Below are 22,161 nucleotides of genomic sequence, written 5' to 3' on the forward strand. Positions count from 1 at the left end.
TTGGTAGAATCTGTCAAAAATAACTATATTTTCTACTCTTGTGGATGGGGTGGGCTACATGCTGTTGGCTACAAGAGGCAAAACAAATTATCCTTGTTCAATCATGCCCCCTACTGCTCACATTCATACATACACCAATACTTTGTTCCCTCTTGCAGTAGAACATTGGTTGTTTTACAGTAGATCATTGCTCAGTGAAAGGTTGTCATCTAGTGTATTGGAAAATAACTGCAGTACTACCCTATACGATCCAACATTTCAGCTGATACAGTTGTTATACACAGTCGACAGACAAACACATTAATGCTGTCAAATATGTGGTAAGTCATTTTTATTAGAGAATTGATTCCAGTGATGAATACACTCTAATAAGGCAGCATTGACACAATTTTAGTAACAAGATAGCAAACAATGACATTTTTTTTCTATTCAGTTTTTCCCCCAGGAACTATATTAAGTTCTCCACACAAAACACAGCATATATGCTAAATAAAAATAAAAATTGAATTACAGGTAGTATGAAAGGAAAATAGGTACCGACATTCATTCAAACCGCTTCTTCCCTCTTTCCTAAAACCTAGCACTCTTCAGTAGTCACTGGAAGTTCCTTGGTGTGTAGTTTGTTGTGTCATCCAACCAAATCTTTGCATAGCTTCTATTTTACTTACTGTAACATGCCATTCAATATGAACACACTTTGGGAATCATCATAGCTTCATGAAAGTGATCGAAGTAAACAAACAGATGCATTTGAACTAATAGGTCATCACTGTTTTTTTCTTCCAGCGATAACCTAGTTTGAACGAAAGTAGATTTCAATGACAAAAGCATAACAGAATGTTTAGAAATGTAGTTGAACATTCAAATATTTTAAAGGACAATAGGTTATATGCACCAACTGCAGGTATATCAGCACTACAATATGTCAATTCAGATACAGTTATGGTCGATATGGTCAGCCACACGCTAGTCACAACCCACTTCCAAGACACAAGTTGTAAGACGATGAAAGCACCATACCAAAATCAATAGTGTAAAACTGAGTGCTATCATGATGATGAAAAGGGCAACTACATAGGTCTCTTTGTGTTCAATACACTAACCCTCAAAACAAAAATTGCTTTTCAAACAATAGGGCTCTCGTTGGAGTAAAATTAAGTGTGTCTATGTGTGTATGTGTGTTTGCCTATACTGCCTGTACACTCTGCTCAACCTGCAACACAGTCCATTTCCCTCACTGACACAATATCACTTTCTATTCCCTCATAACCACCCAAAGGCTTTCGGGGAGACTTGGGTTGGTTGTCACACGTTTTACTCTGGTGTGTATTTCTCAGCACCAGTATATATAACAAGACTCTTTTCAACATTAACAGAAAGACCAAGGTCTTGGGTTGAAATAGGGATCCTATTAGTATGTTTTATTCCAACATTGAGTAATAAGCCATCAAACACACTGCCCACTTGTGACAACCAGCCCCATCGCAGGGTTGGTTGTCACACAGTATAAGGTTCACAGGAGGTTGGTGGCACCTTAATTGGGGAGGACGGTTTGTGGTAATGGCTGAAGTGGAATCAGTGGAATAATATCAAATATCTCATACAAATGGTTTCCATGTGGTTGATGCCATTCCATTCACTCTGTTTCAGCCATTAGTATGCACCGTTCTCCTCTCGGCAGTCTCCACTGATGGGGTTCGTTGTCACAATGTTGGCTATTAGTTTATTCCTTTAGTAAAAGGAAATTAAGCAATATAGTTCACAGCGTCTTAGAAATAGCCTTTCTTTTATCAAATGATATTCCTAACAAAATGCAGGGTAACATATGACATTTTGAGTCAATTTGTGTGTGCGTGTGTTGCACACACATGTGTACATTTGTCGGTGTGTGACAGAGAAAATATGTTTGGGAGAGAAAGGCAACAAACCCAGATAGCAGAGAAACCTCTGGACAATGGATGAATGATGAATCGGGAAGATGTAGTTTTAGACATCGTTTGCTAATTGGCAAGACGTCTCACAGATGGTTTTAGAATACCTCCATTCTAAATTCTACAGTTCTACATAGTATATATGTCGGCCAGGCATCAAGACTCTATTCTGATGTCTCGGCGACATCTTCCCAATGTGCTGACGCTCTCCACCTTACATATATCATTCCCAACACATTTTGATCTTCCGGGAAGGAAGGTTTACAGCAACAGATCCCAATGCTAATTAAGATGCTACATGCTACCACATGGCTTGACCTAGGAACTCAGAAATAAGTATGGAATGTAGCTCTCCATATAATATATATTTTTTTAGATGTATACCCCCATAATGCAAACATTTATTTTTGGATGAAAAATGGAAAAAAAATACTGGATGAAAAAAAATACTGCCATCTTAAAAAAAAAAAAAAAATTGCCTATGAATTTAAATTAAAAAAATACCCTCACCTTAATGTTTTGTTATGATGACATGAATCGACCAGGTGGATTAGTTCTTTTGAAGAATTCACACATTTTAATCTTAAAAGTATTACACAGCGCCCTCTAGTTATAAGTTATAAGCACTGTGACAATCAAGCCTGGTCTCCACCTACACACAGAGCTACATGATAAAATAATGACGTGTGTGTTAGGTCTAGTGTGGTACATGTAAGTGCTATTATGTGCTATTATGTCAAGAAATGATCACATGATGTTGGGGATGTAATTAATAATTTTTTTTCCTAATCTATAACAGTTACAAAAATAATCATGCAAATATACAGATATGGCCCAAAATAAAGGAAACACTTCAGTAAATGAGGGATACAAAGTATATTGAAAGCATGTGCTTCCACACAGGTGTGGTTCCTGAGTTAATTAAGCAATTAATATCCCATCATGCTTAGGGTCATGTATAAAAATGCCTTATTGCCCATTATTTTGGCTACCATGGCTAGAAGAGATCTCAGTGACTTTGAAAGAGGGGTCTTAAAGGAGCACAGGAGGCTTAAATGGTGTGTGTGTCTCTTAGTCACCACATTTAAACCAAATTTAACACTTATGGGAGAATCTGGAGCGGCACCTGAGACAGCGTTTTCCACCCCTTCAACTAAAAAACAAATTATGGAGTTTCTCGTGGAAGAATGGTGTCGCATCCCTCCAACAGAGTTCCAGACACTTGGTGAACCTATGCCAAGGCATAGAAGCTGTTCTGGTTCGTGATGGCCCAACACCCTATTAAGATACTTTATGTTGATGTTTCCTTTTATTTTGGCAGTTACCTGTACATATTCACTTCGCTTTACAACTGAACAGAAACAGTAAGTGCTGTTATATATACTACAAGGATGAAATACTCAAGAGATACCACACTCTTTTTCAAGGATACATGTAAACAATAGCCACTGACAATGTTATATCAGCATGGGGTGAGTGGTGTATTGGTTTGCCATAAACCTGCAATGACCACCACGATACCACATGAATACGACATTCCCAAGACCCTTTGACCTCCACTGACCACATCCACATGCCTGGCAGTTGAGGAGACATCACTCATTCAGTTCTGTTGTGCATCATCTAAGATTTCTTCCATCAGATAGCTGTTATAAACAAGATCATTTGGTATGTCCTATCGATGTTACAATGATGGGTATGTTTTAGGGAGAATTTCAGTAATTCCCTGACATTTAAACAACATGTAGTGTTTCAAAAAATGTATCCAATGACCATTAATGCATGTTGTAGATGTAACAACTAAGAGTACTCCAAAGAACAATTAAAGTGACTGAGCATTCACAGGAACACAAACTGCAAAGAACCATGGAGTTTCCATGGAAACGTACCTTTGTAAAATGGCACCTGTCTTTTAATCATAGACATGGTACAGTGCTGTAGCTTTCAGGTACACGCTTAGAAAAAAAGGGTTTCAAAAGGGTTCTTTGGCTGTCACCATAGGAAAAACCTTTTTGGTTCCAGATAGAAATATTTAGGGTTCCATGTAGAACCCTCTGTGGAAAGGGTTCTACAAGGAACTCAAAAGGGTTCTACCTGGAGCCAAAAAGGGTTCTTTAAAGGGTTCTCCTACGGGGACAGCCAAAGAACCCTTTTAGGTTTTTTTCTGAGAGTGTAGACGTTTAGAGCAGGCAATCTGATAGAGCACTACACTGGTCTGTAAATGTATTCAAGTCATAGTGGAGATTTAAATGAGATGGTATTGAATATTAAAACAAAATGGTGGAATCATACTAAGTAGGCCAGTTAGTGATGAGAATCATGTAATGGATAGTCATACTTTATATTAAATATGGGTTTTGAGATGTTCTAATAATGGCTTACAAATATATAGGACAATTGAAAAACAGTTGCTAAATACTTATATATTAATATGAAAATTCCCTGCAAATTTAGAGTTAAAGATTTTTCCAGTTTGAGATTTACACAAACCAGAAATAATATTACGACTACTTAGGTAACATTTGGGTAACTATATATAAAAGAAGGCACTTTTATGTGTTGTTAGACATCACATATGCTTCATACAACCCAGATCCTTTCAAGTATAAGTGAAAAGAAGTCGGCATATGATACTGTAACTCGAAATACTTCCACAACTTTAAACAGTAAACAATGATACTGAATAACTGAAAGGCTTCATGAAAATAGCTGGGTATTCGGCATCAAAGTAAACAGTGAACACATTAATAAACTCCTAAACAAACCTTATAATGACGATAGAATAACATGTAGAAAAAACATCCTGTGATAATAATCCAATGGGTTTATACAAATACTACCTGGTTTTAAAAGGTAGAATACAAATTCTTATGGTTATTATTTCCAAAGTTCACGACTGGGATAATGGTTTAGCCAACCCTTTACATTTGAACATACTAGTTGGTCACTGGTTGTGGGGAGTATCACTGTTGCTTGCGTTTCGTGGGTGGTGTCAGTGGGTGGTTGGCACTGTGGTGGGGGTTCCACAGCAGAGGGGCACTGAAGATGCCAATGATGCCTAGGTTGAGGATGATGCTGAGGGCCAGTGCCCCCAGGGTACTCAGGAAGGAGGGCACGGCCGCCTGCGCAATGAGCCACGCCCTGCGTGAGGTCATATCTGCTAGCACCGCCTCCATCTGGAAGTGGGTACCCACCACGGCACAGATGTGGAAAAGCTGGTGACTGTGGCCTGAGAGAGGAGAGAGAGGAGGAGAGAGAGATCAATGAGAGAGAGTTATTAGAAATGCTTGAATTTGATCATACTGCAGTGAATAAGGATTTACCAGGGTTGCTCAAAGAATTGTCGCCGTTCAAATATTTGCCTACAGTGCCATCACGGACACAGTAGAACGGACACTGATATGCACCAACAATAACTGGCCACAGGCCAGACTAGCTAAAGCTTGCTCAATAACTAATGTAACCTCCCAATTCCAGTTGCCATGGTATCCGGGCGTTGGCGTGGACGTACCGAAGTAGTCGAAGCGCCCCGGGGCCAGCCTCTCTGGGAGGTGTGAGGCAAACAGGAAGCAGGTGAGGAAGGCGAAGAGGAGGTGGTAACAGTGACTGGGCAGGGCCTCACTGTGACAGCAGCTGCCCCCGCAGCACAGCAGCAGCTACACACACACACAGACACACACACATATACAAACACACATAAGATCATTGGCACAAACTGCGGCCAAGGGATTAAAAGCTTTAACAGCATGTGGTCAAATCTTTATTTATTCTACACAAAATCAGTTTCTAAGTTAATGAGCCAAAAGTCCTGGTCAATGTATTAAAAAGAGGCATTAATCGGAACTAAACTGTGACATAACAAACAGAATGTAACCCAATGATTGTAAAAGCAGACTTTCTGTGAACTCTGTCTACACCTTCTCAAAATACACTCACTCTGTAAAATAGAGGGATGTTGTCAAAGATGAATGGAAAGACAAACGCCCCTGTCCGGAGAACTTTACTGCGGTGTGGAAACTGCATCTCCAGGAATCTATAAACAAATAAAAACAGAGGGGGGAAAGTTACAATGGTTTCAACGACCAGGAGAGTGATGCATCATGGGTAGGATACCGTATTGGCTGCCTACCTAGAATAGCAGGACAGGCTGGTGCAGAATAGTGTGTTGCAGATGGCGATGGGCACAAAGTGTTGGTGCAGCCAGCTGTTGACCCAGCAGTCAGGCATCACATAGGAGCCATAGGTTATGGCACAACCTGGACAAACACACTGAAAGGTTAAAAAACAGCATACGATATCTGAAACTAAATCTACCATGCATTTACCTACCATACACTCACCAAGCACTTAAAATAATTATAAATTGCAATGCTCATAACATATCAATTAGGCTTTAATAACATACTAATGAAACACTGGCCTTGCACTTGCTGTACATATGCTTCAATACCAGTTTTAATCCCAATGATGTACTTCCAATAAATTTAGAAGCTGTTTTAAATAAGCTTGCCTGCAAAACACCATCTACAGTAAACATTTGCAATTCTTATCCCAGAAACATCTGGCCATTTAGGGCTGGGTATGTTTTAGGGCTGGGTATGTTTTAGGGCTGGGTATGTTTTGGCAGTAAGGAGAATTGTGGTAGATTAAGGATCATATTGTAGGGGCCTCAAATCCACTAATATGGATTTGAAAAGGCACCTTTTCAAAGTAAGAGACAAAGTTTGTTTGAAAGAGAGGGACAAGCCTATCACACATCCATACAAGCAAACACACACCCAAGAAAAGCACATGTATTCACAAGCAGAATGCAAATACCCAAGTATGTGAATTGGTTGAGCAAGCACGTGGACACAGACATGAATCCATGGAAAATGTATATGTGAAGGTGTAGAACAGTGGTATGCACACATCCATAAAAACTTTTCCCAGATGCTGGATCCGAGAGGAAAACATATGCTGATATTTAAATCTACTCTGTCTGTTGACCTAAATCTGACAGTGCAATCTGGTGCGACATGCTTTCTGTTTGTAAGTAGCCCTGTATGGCTCCTCTATTGGATGAGCAACCCTCAGGCTGGATGTCTTAAATGAAAGACAAACATTATTCCAAGATGAAAGAATTGTAAAAGAAAACAAACTCTGATTTCACTGTTGGTATTGAGCTGTCGAACTTGTTTACATACTGCTTTACTCAGCTCATATGTACAGTGGGGCAAAAAAAGTACTTAGTCAGCCACCAATTGTGCAAGTTCTCCCACTTAAAAAGATGAGAGGCCTGTAATTTTCATCATAGGTAGTCTTCAACTATGACAGACAAAATGAGAAGAAAAAAAATCAGAAAATCACATTGTAGGATTTTTAATGAATTTATTTGCAAATTATGGTGGAAAATAAGTATTTGGTCAATAACAAAAGTTTATCTCAATACTTTGTTATATACCCTTTGTTGGCAATGACAGAGGTCAAATGTTTTCTGTAAGTCTTCACAAGGTTTTCACACACTGTTGCTGGTATTTAGGCACATTCCTCCATGCAGAGCTCCTTTAGAGCAGTGATGTTTTGGGGCTGTTGCTGGGCAACACAGACTTTCAACTCCCTCCTATGGGCTTGAGATCTGGAGACTGGCTAGGCCACTCCAGGACCTTGAAATGCTTCTTACGAAGCCACTCCTTCGTTGCCCGGGCGGTGTGTTTGGGATCATTGTCATGCTGAAAGACCCAGCCACGTTTCATCTTCAATGCCCTTGCTGATGGGAGGTTTTCACTCAAAATCTCACGATACATGGCCCCATTCATTCTTTCCTTTACACGGATCAGTCGTCTTGGTCCCTTTGCAGAAAAACAGCCCCAAAGCATGATGTTTCCATCCCCATGCTTCACAGTGTGTATGGTGTTCTTTGGATGCAACTCAGCATTCTTTGTCCTCCAAACACGACGAGTTGAGTTTTTACCAAAAAGTAATATTTTGGTTTCATCTGACCATATGACATTCTCCCAATCGTCTTCTGGATCATCCAAATGCCCTCTAGTAAACTTCAGACGGGCCTGGACATGTACTGGCTTAAGCAGGGGGACACGTCTGGCACTGCAGGATTTGAGTCCCTGGCGGTGTAGTGTGTTACTGATGGTAGGCTTTGTTACTTTGGTCCCAGCTCTCTGCAGGTCATTCACTAGGTCCCCCTGTGTGGTTCTGGGATTTTTGCTCACCGTTCTTGTGATAATTTTGACCCCACGGGTGAGATCTTGCGTGGAGCCCCAGATCGAGGGAGATTATCAGTGGTCTTGTATGTCTTTCATTTCCTAATAATTGCTCCCACAGTTGATTTCTTCAAACCAAGCTGCTTACCTATTGCAAATTCAGTCTTCCCAGCCTGGTGCAGGTCTACAATTTTGTTTCTGGTGTCCTTTGACAGCTCTTTGGTCTTGGCCATAGTGGAGTTTGGAGTGTGACTGTTTGAGGTTGTGGACAGGTGTATTTTATACTGATAACAAGTTCAAACAGGTGCCATTAATACAGTGGAGGACAGAGGAGTGGAGGACAGAGGAGCCTCTTAAAGAAGAAGTTACAGGTCTGTGAAAGCCAGAAATCTTGCTTGTTTGTAGGTGACCAAATACTTCTTTTCCACCATAATTTGCAATTAAATTAATAAAAAATCCTACAATGTGATTTTCTGGATTTTCTTTTCTCATTTTGTCTGTCATAGTTGAAGTGTACCTATGATGAAAATTATAGGCCATCTTTTTAAGTGGGAGAACTTGCACAATTGGTGGCTGACTAAATACTTTTTTTGCCCCACTGTATATACTGTATTCTATTCTACTGTATTTTAGTCAATGCCACTCCAACTTTGCTCGTCCTAATTTTTGAAATATTTCTTAATTCCATTCTTTGACTTTTAGATTTGTGTGTATTGTTAGATTGTTAGATTATTGTTAGATACTTGAACAAGACATGTTATATTATGAGGTTTGTGGGCGAAAAAAACTTCATTACAGTGAATCTGACAAGCCCAGACAGCACAGCAACACGACACACACAGTGCCAAATCAAACATACATGAACAATGACGTAACCACACAAACAATGGTTACAAATGTGGCAAGTAGTATACAAAGTTCTAATCGTGCAACTGATTGCCCAAGTTCGCCGAGACTTTTTGGAACTTGAAAGATTGCACGTGGCCTTTAACCTGTGGGATTGCACCGGGTCGGATTAGTGGAAGCTGTAGCCTACTGTGAGAGCAGGCAGACTTGGTACTGGAGAAAATATAACCAGAAAAAAGAACTAAAGGTAAAGGAAGCACTAATAGTCTAACTGTGAAGTGCAGACAGTCAGACTTCATGCAGCGGGCCTTACCCAGGCTGTAGAGGCTGAGGGCGCCGTAGTCAAAGAAGTAGCAGATGTGGCGTGCCTCGGGGGACATGGTGCTGAAGGTGTGGGCACAGCTGGAGGTGAATGGGTACACACAGATCAGCAGCATGTACACCAGCAGCGGCCAGGTGTAGCTCTCCGACAGGAAGTTCAGTGTTGAGCACAGGACGCTGAAGCGCCACAGGAAGTACCTGGGAAATGAGAGGCGTCGCAACACCGTCAGTTTCAATTCATATGAAATGGGGGAGTGATCGGAAGATTTGATACGAAGGCAGGAAGACACCAATATGTATGCTTTCCAGTCTAAACCAACCCTAATTGTTACAGAATACCTCCGGCTATCTATGGATCTGATCTCCTTGTCTACATTCAGAGTGTTTGCATTGGTGTACATACCATGTGGGCAGGAAGTGGGTCCAGATGTTGACTGTCTCATTGGTCATCTGGAAGCTGCTAAGGATGCAGTCCAGGGCGGAGCTTTGGGGGTGACGGTATCCCGAGATGATGCCATCCTCTCGGAACACCTGAAGGCAAAACACTGTGATACACAGTACATAGGCTACTATAGAGATTATCTAACAAACAACTGGAGGACATCAAGACCTGTCCTCATAGTCTGGTACATCTGGGCCTGTATTTCAAAAAGTGTCTTCGAGCAGGAGTGCTGATCAACACATACATGGCATTTTAGTAATTTAGCAGACACTCTTATCCAGTGTGACTTACAGTTGCATTCATCTTAAGATAGCTAGGTGGGACAACCACATATGTCAGTCATAGTAGGTACATTTGTTAGTAGTTGTAAGCAAAGTCAATGCAAGTAGGGGGAAAAGTCAAGTGCGAGTTCTAGTTCACGAAAGGCCATCTTTATTTTATTTTTGAATTTACAAAAATGGCTTGAACATTCAGTCTGTGAAACGTCTGAAGATTTGTGAAATGGTTGTGAAAGGTTCCTCTTTCAGTATGGTCACTCTTACCTTGGGGACTTGGTGGATGTCGAAGAGCTGGGGGAGTTTGATGCTAAGCATGTCTGTGGGCAGTCTGATGGCCCCCCTCCCTCTCTGGCAGGCCTCCCTGAGCCTGGCCCTGCATCCCCGGCAGAGGACACACCAGACTGGGCAGTCAAACGCTGGGGCCTGGGCCCCCTCTCCAGGCCCTGGTTCCCATTGCATACAGCGGTCCCAACCCCAGGCTTGGCCCCAGCCCTGGGCCCAGCCCCCACCACCGCTGGCCACCCCACCCCCCCACCACAAAGGAAACACTGCAGAGAGAGAACAGGAAGAAAATGGCCGTTAGATATAACGCTCTAGAAATTACACTGACATACACTCAGATATATTGTGTGAGGACTGTTACATACCCATCAGAACTAGAAATGTGTTTACAAATCACACATGACACATCCACTGTATGTGAATTGGTTGGGGAATAGTCCACTCTGTTTCCACTTGATTTCAAATTACAAACCAATACAAAAACATTCCATAGAATTTTCTCATGGTTCCATCAAAATGAGTATTCCTTCTTTTGTCATAATGTCCTTTTTGACTGGACTCAACACAGTCTTCCATTGTGTCAACCTTCTCTAGACGTCCCCAGACATGGACTCAGATATAGACAGTGGTTAGCATTGTCACATTATGGTGGGCTGTTAGCTAACAAAGATAGCATGACAATAACATGTTCCTGCTATGTAGTATTGAACAGAGGAATCCTTCTGTTCAGATAGCAAGGGAGATTGTTAATAAGAGCCTTTTGTTTATGAAGCCAGCAACCCACACCATGTTCAATATTGCAGGCATGCTTTGCTTGCCATTTATCAGCTGGCAAAACAACAAAAACCTCTTGTTGGTTTCATGCAAATCTGTCATCGTCTATTGAGAGTTTCTGTTGAGGAAGTTTCATTTTGCCCTACTTACTGATATTTAAATCACTCATCATCTCTCACTGTCTCTCCTTTAAGTGGAAGGTATTTCAGATGGAAATACACTGAGTGTACAAAATATTGAGGCCATCAGGACCACATTTACAACATGAACTTGCTTCTTGGGATTACTCAATTAGCAGAATCAGTATGTGTGCATACAGGTGGGCAAACAGGTAGTGCCATCCCAAGGAGCACACGAATCCTATGAAAAGGAGAGCCGAGGAGGCCAAAATGGAGGCCACGGTGTATTCAATGGACCACTGAGTGTACAAAACGCTAGGAGCATATTCCTAATATTAAGTTGCACTCCCTTTTGCCCTCAGAACAGCCTCAGTTCATCGGGGCATGGACTCTACAAGGTGTTGAAAGCGTTCTATAGGGATGCTGGCCCATGTTGACTCCAATGGTTCCCACAGCTGTGTCAAGTTGGCTGGATGTCCTTTGGGTCGTAGACCATTCTTGATACACACGGGAAACTGTTGAGCATGAAAAACCCAGCAGCAAATCGGTGTGCCTGGTACCTACTACCACACACTATTCAAAAGCACTTCAATATTTTGTCTTGCCCATTCACCCTCTGAATGGCACATACACAATCCATGTCTCAACGCTTAAAAATCCTTCTTTAACCGGTCTCCTCCCCTTCATCTACACTGATTGAAGTGGATTTAACAAGTGACATCAATACGAGATCATAGCTTTCACCTGGATTCACCTGGTCAGTCTATGTCATGGAAAGAGCAGGTGTTCCTAATGTTTTGTATACAGTGTATATCATAGAAATGTGTGCAAACCACTATCAAAGCTTATTGTGAAATAGACACAAATGACTTGGGTTGCAAAGTCATACCGAATTCAATATAATATAATTGAAATTGAAGAGGCAGTAATTGGGAGCACGCTAGACTTTGAAGTGACTTGTGTGAATCTGTGAGGAACAGGAAATTCGTGATGTGCAGTTCACAAATTATTATTTTTTTAACAACCTTTTTAACTGCCTCGAGAGTCATGATACATTTTTCAGAGTGACTCGTTCCTTTTAGTCATTCGTTTGACCTGCTCTGCTGGCCACGATGAATCCTACAGCAGGATTCAGACACGTTTCTCCGGCTCAGTGGTTCCAGAGCCGTCTATATCATATGTGCGTGCAGGAAAATAGATCATGCTGCATATGCTGCATAGAGAAGAAGAATACATGTTTAGAACTAGTATTTGATCTCTTGGTGTAAGAATTCATGTAATTAGTTGATTATTGAAAGCTATACAGCTTTGTAGAAGCCTAAACAGCCTGCCTCTGCTCAACAAAATCGAGTACGAAACGTTTGGGAGCCTGCAGCAGTTCGCAAACGATATCTTCCTCTCTGCAGTCAAGTCATTCCGCAAAGAGTCGTTCACAATCAAGTCTGTTTGTATGCCTATCTATCACCCACGTACGTTGTTTGAAGCACACTAGAGTAAGTCTCAGTCACAAATGACAGCTCCAATAAGCCCCCTGTGGTGAACGGGAGGCTTGTAGTATCATGAGCCTTTCAAGTTTTTAGTTAATCGTTCGCCGGCAGGGGGTCCTGCGCGCTCTAGGTACTGAATCAAATGAACGAAATGAGTTGAAAGATTCATACTTCTGACTGAACGAGTCGAAGCGATCTGAGTCAGTAAAAAGAGTTCAACTTCCCATCACTACAGGAAATACTGTGTGATAGCCAAACAGCAGAGCATGTATGTGCTGAACAAGCAAACAGGATGGATAAACATGCCAGGAGAGGAAGGAGCATGATGTCTATCTGGAACCAAAAAGGGTTCTTCAAAGGGTTCTATAGGGACAGCCGAAGAACCTTTTTAGATTCTTGATAGCACCTTTTTATCTAAACGTGTATGCTAAAGAGCACAATTAAACTAAATTCCACTCCAGCCATTATCACGAGCCCGTCCTCCCCAATTAAGGTGCCACAAACCTCCTGTGACCACCATCCATACGGTTTCCTTTGTGAGAGTACAGTTGCTACAACCGCCTCATATAAGTCCTATCCTTAGGCTCAGAACGGAAGTTGCTCTGGACTGATGATATGTCATAGCCAGAGTACTTATCTCAGTGTTGGCTGGGTGAAATATTACCTGGAGGTTGCCCTGACATTATGGTGCATACCTCAGGCTCTGTGATGTGACAGTGTGTGAGGGGAGACAGAGACAGAGAGAGGGGACAGGACACTGCATGATGGCCCAGCTGCAGGCCTTATCCTATTTACAGGGACAAAGTGTGCTTTGTGACTGAGGCCCTGTCTGGAGAGAGCAGGACCAAGGGCTGACTGTTACACACTGGCCTGGGCTCTATGAAAATGAGTAGCCATTCTGCTCAACACATGCACGCACGCACGCACGCACACACACACAATATTATATTGAATTCTGTATGACATTGCAATCCAAGTAATTAGTGTCTATTTCACAATAAGCTTTGATAGTGGGTTGCACATATTGATATGTACAAAACACTAGGAACACCTGTTTGTCCATGACATAGACTGACATATTGATGTCACTTGTTAAATCCACTTTAACCAGTGTAGATGAAGGGGAGGAGACAGGTTAAAGAATTATTTTTAAGCCTTAAGACAACTGAGACATGGATTGTGTATGTGTGCCATTCAGAGGGTGAATGGGCTTAACAAAAGACGTGCCTTTGAACGGGGTATGGTAGTAACTGCCAGGAGCACCGGTTTGAGTGTGTCAAGAACTGCAACGCTGCTGGGTTTTTCATGCTCAACAGTTTCCCGTGTGCATCAAGAATGGTCCACCACCCAAAGGACATCCAGCCAACTGGAAACAATTATAGGAAGCATTGGAGTCAACATGGGCCAGCATCTCTTTGGAATGCTTTCGACACCTTGTAGAGTCCCTGCCCCGATGAACTGAGGCTGTTCTGAGTACAAAAGGGGTGCAACTTAATATGGGGAATGTGCTCCTAGCGTTTTGTACACTCAGTGGTCCATTGAATACACAGTGGCCTCCATTTTGGCCTCCTAGGCTCTCCTTTTCATAGGATTCATGTGCTCCTTGGGATGGCACTACCTGTATGCCCACCTGTATGCACACATACTTATTCTGCTAATTGAGTAATCCCAAGAAGCAAATTCATGTTGTAAATATGGTCCTGATTAAAACATAGTTATAGGGTCAAAATGTTGCCTGTATAATGTTATTGGACTTTGGGAGTGTGCGGAATACTCACTTTGGTTCCCACAAATCCCCACCTAGACATAGATGACTAAAACATCTGTGGCCATATTCAGAAAGTGTTTCAGAGTAGGATTGCTGATCTTGCATAAGTGCTGCCTTTTAGATCATAATGAATAACATTGAATGAACAGGGAGGACCTGTAAATACGGTCCCTGGCTTCCTTTCTGCAGCAGAGAAACGGTGGTAAAGAAAACTAAATTAATTATTCTTAATCCTAACCCACCCCACTATGAAGTCATCTTTAATTCTAAGTGGACTCATCTTGACTCCAACTGTCCTCTCCCTCAGTACTCTCCCAAACTGACTCTTCCCAGCCGCCTCATTGCTAATCAGCTGTAAAAAATGATGTCAGGTGGTCATGTGAGTAAGAAATACTCGCACTGCAGAGTGGAAAATAAACATATCCACATATTTTGGCTTAGGGAACGCCCCAATGTTGTTAACTTTGTAGGAATCTGAATTGTCTCACACAAACTATTGGCATCCATGTCCGTGTTTATGGGAAAGATCTGCTAAGTGACCAGGTGATTATTGGGCAATGGTCCAAACCAATTTATCTGATTAGATCTCATGACAATGAGCACATTGCAATGAGCACATAGATGATAGTTCTCAGCTTACTTTTAAAATAACTGCATGTTCTTTCACAACCAGTAAAACTACTTATGAATAACACAGATGTATAGCCTGGAATCTAACACAATGGTGAAAGTGAGCATATCAGTTTGGATTCCAGGGTGTGTCTAACAGTGTACCGTCCTTTCCAATTCCGATTTCGTACTCCATCCACAGTTGATTGGGGAGGACGGGCTCGTGGTAATGGCTGGAGCGGAATCAGTGGAATGGTATCAAACACATGATTTCTATTAGAGGTCGACCGATTAATCGGAATGGCCGATTAATTAGGGCCAATTTAAAGTTTTCATAACAATCGGAAATCGGTATTTTTGGGCGGCGATTTCCGAATATTTTTTATTTACATTTTTTTAATTTAATTTTTTTAATACCTTTTATTTAACTAGGCAAGTCATCTAAGAACACATTCTTATTTTCAATGACTGCCTAGGAACTGTGGGTTAACTGCCTTGTATAGGGGCAGAATGACAGATTTTCACCTTGTCAGCTCAGGGGTTTCAATCTTGCAACCGCACAGTTAACGAGTCCAACGCTCTAACCATTGCACTCCACGAGTAGCCTGCCTGTTACGCGAATGCAGTAGAAGCCAAGGTAAATTGCTAGCTAGCATTAAACTTATATTATAAAAAACAATCAATCATAATCACTAGTTATAACTACTCATCCAGTTTAGCAGGCAATATTAACCAGGTGAAATTGTGTCATTTCTCTTGCGTTCATTGCACGCAGAGTCAGGGTATATGCAACAGTTTGGGCTACCTGGCTCATTGCGAACTAATTTGCCGGAATTTTACGTAATTATGACATACATTGAAGGTTGTGCAATGTAACAAGAATATTTAGACTTAGGGATGCCACCTGTTAGATAAAATACCGAACGGTTCCATATTTCACTGAAATAATAAACGTTTTGTTTTCAAAATGATAGTTTCCGGATTTGATCATATTAATGACCAAAGGCTCGTATTTCTATGTGTTATGTTATAATTAAGTCTGATTTGATAGAGCAGTCTGACTGTGCAGCAGCAGGCCCGTAATCATTCATTCAAACAGCACTTTCGTGCATTTTGCCAGCAGCTCTTTGCAAGCACAGCGCTGTTTATGACTTCAAGCCTATCAGCCTAATGGCTGGTGTAACCAATGTGAAATGGCTGGCTAGTTAGCTGGGTGTGCGCTAATACTGTTTCAAACGTCACTCACTTTTAGATTTGGAGGAGTTATTCCCCTTGCGCTGCAAGGGCCGTGGCTTTTGTGGAGCGATGGGTAACGATGCTTTGAGTGTGGGTGTTGTCGATGTGTTCCTGGTTCGAGCCCAGGTAGGGGCAAAGAGGGGGACGGAAGCTATACTGTTACACTGGCAATACTATAGTGCCTATAAAACATCTAATGGTCAAAGGTATATGAAATACAAATGGTATGGAGAGAAATAGTCCTATAAATACTATATTAACTACAACCTAAAACCTCTTACCTTGGAATATTGAAGTCTCATGTTAAAAGAAACCAAAAGAAACCACCAACTTTTATATGTTCTCATGTTCTGAGCAAGGAGCTTTTTTACATGGCACATATTTTACATGGCACATATTACTTTCTTCTCCAGCACTTTGTTTTTGCATTAATTCAACCAAATTGAACATGTTTCATTTGAGGCTAAATTGATTTTATTGATGTTTTATATTAAGTCAAAATAAGTCTTAATTCAGTATTGTTGTAATTGTCATTTTTACAAATATATATATATATATATATTTTTTTTAATCGGATGATTAATCGGTATCTGCTTTTTTGGTCCTCCAATAATCGGTATCGGCGTGGGAAAAATCATAATCGGTCGACCTCCAGTTTCTATGCATTTGATGCCATTCCATTTTCTACTTTCTACATTATTATAAGCCGTTATCCCCTCAGCAGCCTCCACTGTCTCCATCAGTAGCAGAATGGGAATTCTGTTTGTCTATTTCTGGTAAAGTCGAATAACGGGAGGTCTTGGAGGTGTTGCTCATGGGCCTCTGTGATAACAATGTGTTCACGACCACCCACTCTCAACTACACCACCCACTCTCAACTACACCACCCACTCACAAGGCTGTTCTGCACAGTAGCAACACATTTCTCTTCAAAATAATTTATTGGCAAGGACTTGATCATTCGTGACTTTCTATCTACAATACTATACAATTGTGCAAAGTAGTAACAAGAAAGTGAGGAGTAGGTTAAACCCTCCGTCAGAGGTGTTTGTTGAAGTGTCAGTGAGTGTCTGTCTGTGTTTGTGTGCAAGAGCATTGTAATACAGCAAACAAGGGGAAAACAAACACTCTAAACAGTGACTGCCAGTGGCGGTGACCATCCACAGTTCCCCTACCAACATGTTTCACAATCTACAAATGTTCACATTTTTCCCTCCTTCCTCTCTCTCTCCTCTTCACCTCCTCTTTACCCTTCCCCACCTCTTTTGAATGTGCAGCTTCTCTCCCACTTTTCCCTCTTTCTTGTTCCACTCTCTTGCCCAAATCCTGAATTCTGAAATTCTTTCCCTCACTCGTGATCTCGTCACGTGACCTTCCTCAATAGAAGACTTTATGACTCAGGAGCTGAAGATAAGAAATCTACGTGGGGAGCATGTTGACATGGGCACATGTCAGTTTTATGTAAGCAAGAACAAGGCACATTGTTTGCCCCATAGAACATTGCATTGTCATCTAGCTGCATGATTCTGTACAGTTTGTACTGGGATTGGAACATGGAAGACATCACCTCAACACACACAAACAATATGACTGATGGTCAAGTGTACCCTGAACAACGGGATTCACCGGTTTCTGTCCATACTGTACTGCAGAAGATGGAAATCCATCAAATAACTCCATGTATAGCTGCACCAACTATCAGACCCTCCCATTGACCTCGATGGAGTACTCAATAACACTGTCTGTCACACTATGCCACTATGCCATATGACATTATTGTAGGCTAGTGATAAATGGATTAGAATATCATCTGTTAAATCCAGTAAGAGCTAGATTTTCTTTCTTCTTAAATGAATCCTTCCTCTCTCGCTTCTTTCCTGTAATCACTGATCAAACGTGAATAAATTGTTGAAAGCGTAACAGACCCTTTGCTTTCACCAATCTACAAACTGCTGAATGACTCTCACAATTTATTTGACATGATTTAAACAGGGTCACACAGTTCCTTGCTGCAGGTGTGGTGTCAATCAGTAATATCACTTATGATAATCTGTGATTAACTATAAGAACACAGTGTCACATGGAACAAGTTACAACTTGTCATTGCAATAGCAATAGAGTGGCAACAACAGTAGACCAGACCAACCAGATATGTAGGGAAGAGATCTACATTTGGTCTATGAAATGTTTAACTCATATAGCCTAGGTAGGGCAAGGTAGCTGTCCTACCTGTCTCTCGCCCTACCTTTGTAGAGTAACGCACTAAAGCCCTGTACCAGAGGCAGGGTGAAACTCAATGAATTGCTCTGAAGTTGTCAACAACATGAACATTGCAAAAGAAATAATAAATGCTGAGTGCATAGTTTCATGAGAGAAACGAGATCCAACAATTGGACAAAGTTTCTCATAAAGAGCATATCCTGTTCAAATTCAAACTAATAAGACTTTTTTATAGGAATGTACAATGCCTGAAGTCACATTCATATGACATTAATACTGGAAAAATGGTAACGGCAGACACACAACAATCACAGGCAAACTGTTATGGCACAGGCTAAAAAGACAATCTCAGAGAGAAACTTTCTGGTGAGAGATTGGGATCTATTTTCCCCAAGAGAATAGCATTTACCGTGGGAGTCGGGCATGTGGAGGGAGAATATGCCCCAAAGAGAGCCGAGATGTGAAACCAGGGAAGGACTGCCTCACAGTCTTAGATCGCCTACAGTTCACTATCAGCCTATCCTAGTAGCTCTCTACACAGCCCCTGCCCAGAAGAACCCATGAGAGACTGAATAATTGTTCCTCAGCGCGATCACGTGGACTGTTGCAGCAACAATAAGACAAAAGTCATTATCTGTGCTGCGGGCCAGAAATGACAAGACCAAGAATGTTCCCCCATGCGCGTTTTTAATGCATGTTTGCTTTCCAAGAAAGAGGAGTACTGGGTCGCCAATCTATTTTCAGGGACTATTTGGTCTTAATTTTCATGTCTGATAGCCTACCATATTGTAAGAAAATTGTTATAGGCCAATTGCCTATATGTTCGGGCGCAATGTCAAATTTGTCACACTTCAGACAATAAAACGCCTACACACTCATGACAGGCTACACTGCCAATTTCATCAATACAAATTGAATATGAACACAAAAAGGCAAATATGCCGACAAAACAGTGTAATGATATTTTAAATGACAAGATATATAGGTTACATTATATAATTTGCATAATAGCTGAAACGTCTGTTTCCGTGGAGATATTTTCCTAGATTACATTTTCAGAATGTCCATAGTTACCTACACGCAAGTGGCGCACACACATAAACGCACGCGCGCAGGTACACCCTCGCATACACCCACACAGCATCAAAAGAAAAACTAAGATATCAAAATCGATCAAATATAGGCTATTCGAAAGAAACATCTCACACTAAAATTGTAACTTTAAAAGACCTCGAATAACATTGGTTGATATATTATAGGCCTATCTATCTATGTGTGGGAGGGGTCATATAGCGATGTGAGAGGTAGCCCAACAACAAAAAAGCAAGTGATGGTTTTCAGAAGTAGGCCTATAGAGTAATACAGACAGTGCTTGGAAAGAAAAACGCCACTTACCGGTATTCATATCCAGTAGCCTACACACACACACTATAGGTTGCTACATTGTGACAAGCAAACTATGGGACGTGAAGAGAAAAAAACGAAGTCAAACCTTTCAGCTTTATATTGGCGGTGAGCTCATCTGCGCGAATCTTCACTGGTGCAATGTAGTCACTGACCAAAATGAACAATTGTTGCTTGTAATAAACTATAGTTCCATTGTAAATCCGATTATCCTGACCATTGGAGCCTGGTGTAAATCTGTATAAACTGTCTATGTCCTGCATTCCTTCACAGGCGAATAAAACACTGCAAACCCGTTGCCCCAACGTCGAAATCCCACCCTCCTCACACAGCGACTTTTTGATTGGACGGGGACAAGAAAGGAACCTTGTTATGGAAAATCAGGAGACAAGGCAGAGAGCAATCTTTTAAGGAATCCCATATCATCGCATAATTATTATAATTTACATGCACAAACAGTTATATAATTTTCTTAATAAAAATGCCACATTGAAAAGTTTTTCACATTACAATGTTTAAACAGATCCGAAGACTATTGGATGATTTCAATGATGCAGATTTTCTTCTGTAGCCTATTCAATACCATAATCATATAGGCGGCTTCATATAGGTTTCAATTTTTCAGAACTTCTCACTCAGTAAGTCAAGGCAGGCAGGTCACTTTATAATATTCCAACTGAACCAAATCTATATGAAAAACAGGGCCTTTTTTTCATGGACTGAGAGGCACATTGACAAAATGCGTTGTTAGGACTTTTTTATCCTCAGCACCCCTAGGGCCAGACTACCGCATTTGGGGTCAAGGGGGCCATGGGGCATTAACCTCTGCCAAAATGTGCATTAATACATGTTGCCATGGTGCAGAGAGACACAAATGCTGTTTTCTAATGCTATTCTACACATTGTCATTATTGTTTTTTAAGCGGATTTCCTGTAATTCTGCCAGGGGCAGAGAAAAAAAGTGCTGCCATGAGGCTGAGAGAACATTTAGCAGTTTTAAAGCTAATTTCCTAAAATTCTACACATTTTTGCTGTCTGCTGTCATATGCTCCTACGAAGGTTCTAACGATGAACTTCACCAAAAGATGCTTTTGGGAAACAGGGCCCTGGACTGTTCACCTCCCCACCACCAGAAAGTGGGCCAGCCCTGTGCTGTGCCAACCATCTTCTGTTGGGGTGGCGCTGACCCCGCTGCCAGGGGATTGGTTACTCACTGGTGGGCATAGGGCCCAGGCATCCAGGGTAGTGAGGGGCACGAGACCTCAAAACAGAAGAGACCAGGATAGATGGCACACAGAGACCTACTCACAGGACCGAGATTGATTGATGAGCCAGACTACACTGAACGGGTTCAGAATGAGAAGTTAGAGTGGAAAGTGGAACAGAACTACCATATTTCAATAGGTAAGGGTGTTTTTAAACTTTCGAACACGCCTATAAAATAAAAACATTAAATGTGTTCCAACAGCAAGCGGTACGAGTGCTATGTCTAGGTCCAAAAGTCTTCTTAACAGCTTCTACCCCTAAAATAAATTCAACAAATAAAGAAACGTCATCTCACTGTCAACTGCGTTTATTTTCAGAAGATTTAACGTATAAATATTTGTATGAACATAAGATGTAACACCTGAGACATAAACTGAACAAGTTCCACAGACATGTGACTAACAGAAATGGAATGTGTCCCTGAACAAAGGGGTGGTCAAAATCAAAAGTAACAGTCAGCATCCGGCGTGTCCACCAGCTGCATCAAGCACTGCTGTGCATCCCCTCCTCGTGGACTGCACCAGAATTGCCAGTTCTTGCTGTGAGATGTCACCCCACTCTTCCACCAAGGCACATGCAAGTTCCCGGACATTTCTGGGGGGAATGGCCCTAGCCCTCACTCTCCGATCCAACAGTCCCAGACATGCTCAGTGGGATTGAGATCTGGGCTCTTCGCTGGCCATGGCAGAACACTGACATTCCTGTCTTGCAGGAAATACCACACAGAACGAGCAGTATGGCTGGTGGCATTGTCATGCTGGAGAGTCATGTCAGGATGAGCCTGCAGGAAGGGTACCACATGAGATAGGAGGATGTCTTCCCTGTAACGCACAGCGTTGAGATTGCCTGCAATGACAACAAGCTCTGTCCGATGATGCTGTGACACACCGCCCCAGACCATAACAGACCCTCCACCTCCAAATCGATCCTGCTCCAGAGTACAGGTCTCTGTGTAATGCTCATTCATTCGACGATAGC

At 41.6% G+C, this 22,161-nt stretch overlaps 1 protein-coding gene across 1 annotated transcript; it reads right to left on the reverse strand.

The window, feature by feature from the left end:
- Nucleotides 1-314: 314 nt before the first annotated feature.
- Nucleotides 315-10,535, reverse strand: LOC135522285 (membrane progestin receptor delta-like). The gene is made up of 7 exons (XM_064948393.1): nucleotides 10,283-10,535; nucleotides 9,702-9,829; nucleotides 9,291-9,496; nucleotides 6,061-6,187; nucleotides 5,868-5,964; nucleotides 5,443-5,587; nucleotides 315-5,160 (listed from the first exon to the last, which is right to left on the reverse strand). Exons 1-7 carry the CDS (start codon nucleotides 10,475-10,477, stop codon nucleotides 4,895-4,897), a joined length of 1,164 nt encoding a protein of 387 aa, XP_064804465.1. The 5' UTR covers nucleotides 10,478-10,535; the 3' UTR covers nucleotides 315-4,894.
- Between the last annotated feature and the right edge of the window lie 11,626 nt (nucleotides 10,536-22,161).

This window comes from Oncorhynchus masou, chromosome 30 (assembly GCF_036934945.1).
Source record: "Oncorhynchus masou masou isolate Uvic2021 chromosome 30, UVic_Omas_1.1, whole genome shotgun sequence".
Lineage (NCBI taxonomy): Eukaryota > Metazoa > Chordata > Actinopteri > Salmoniformes > Salmonidae > Oncorhynchus > Oncorhynchus masou.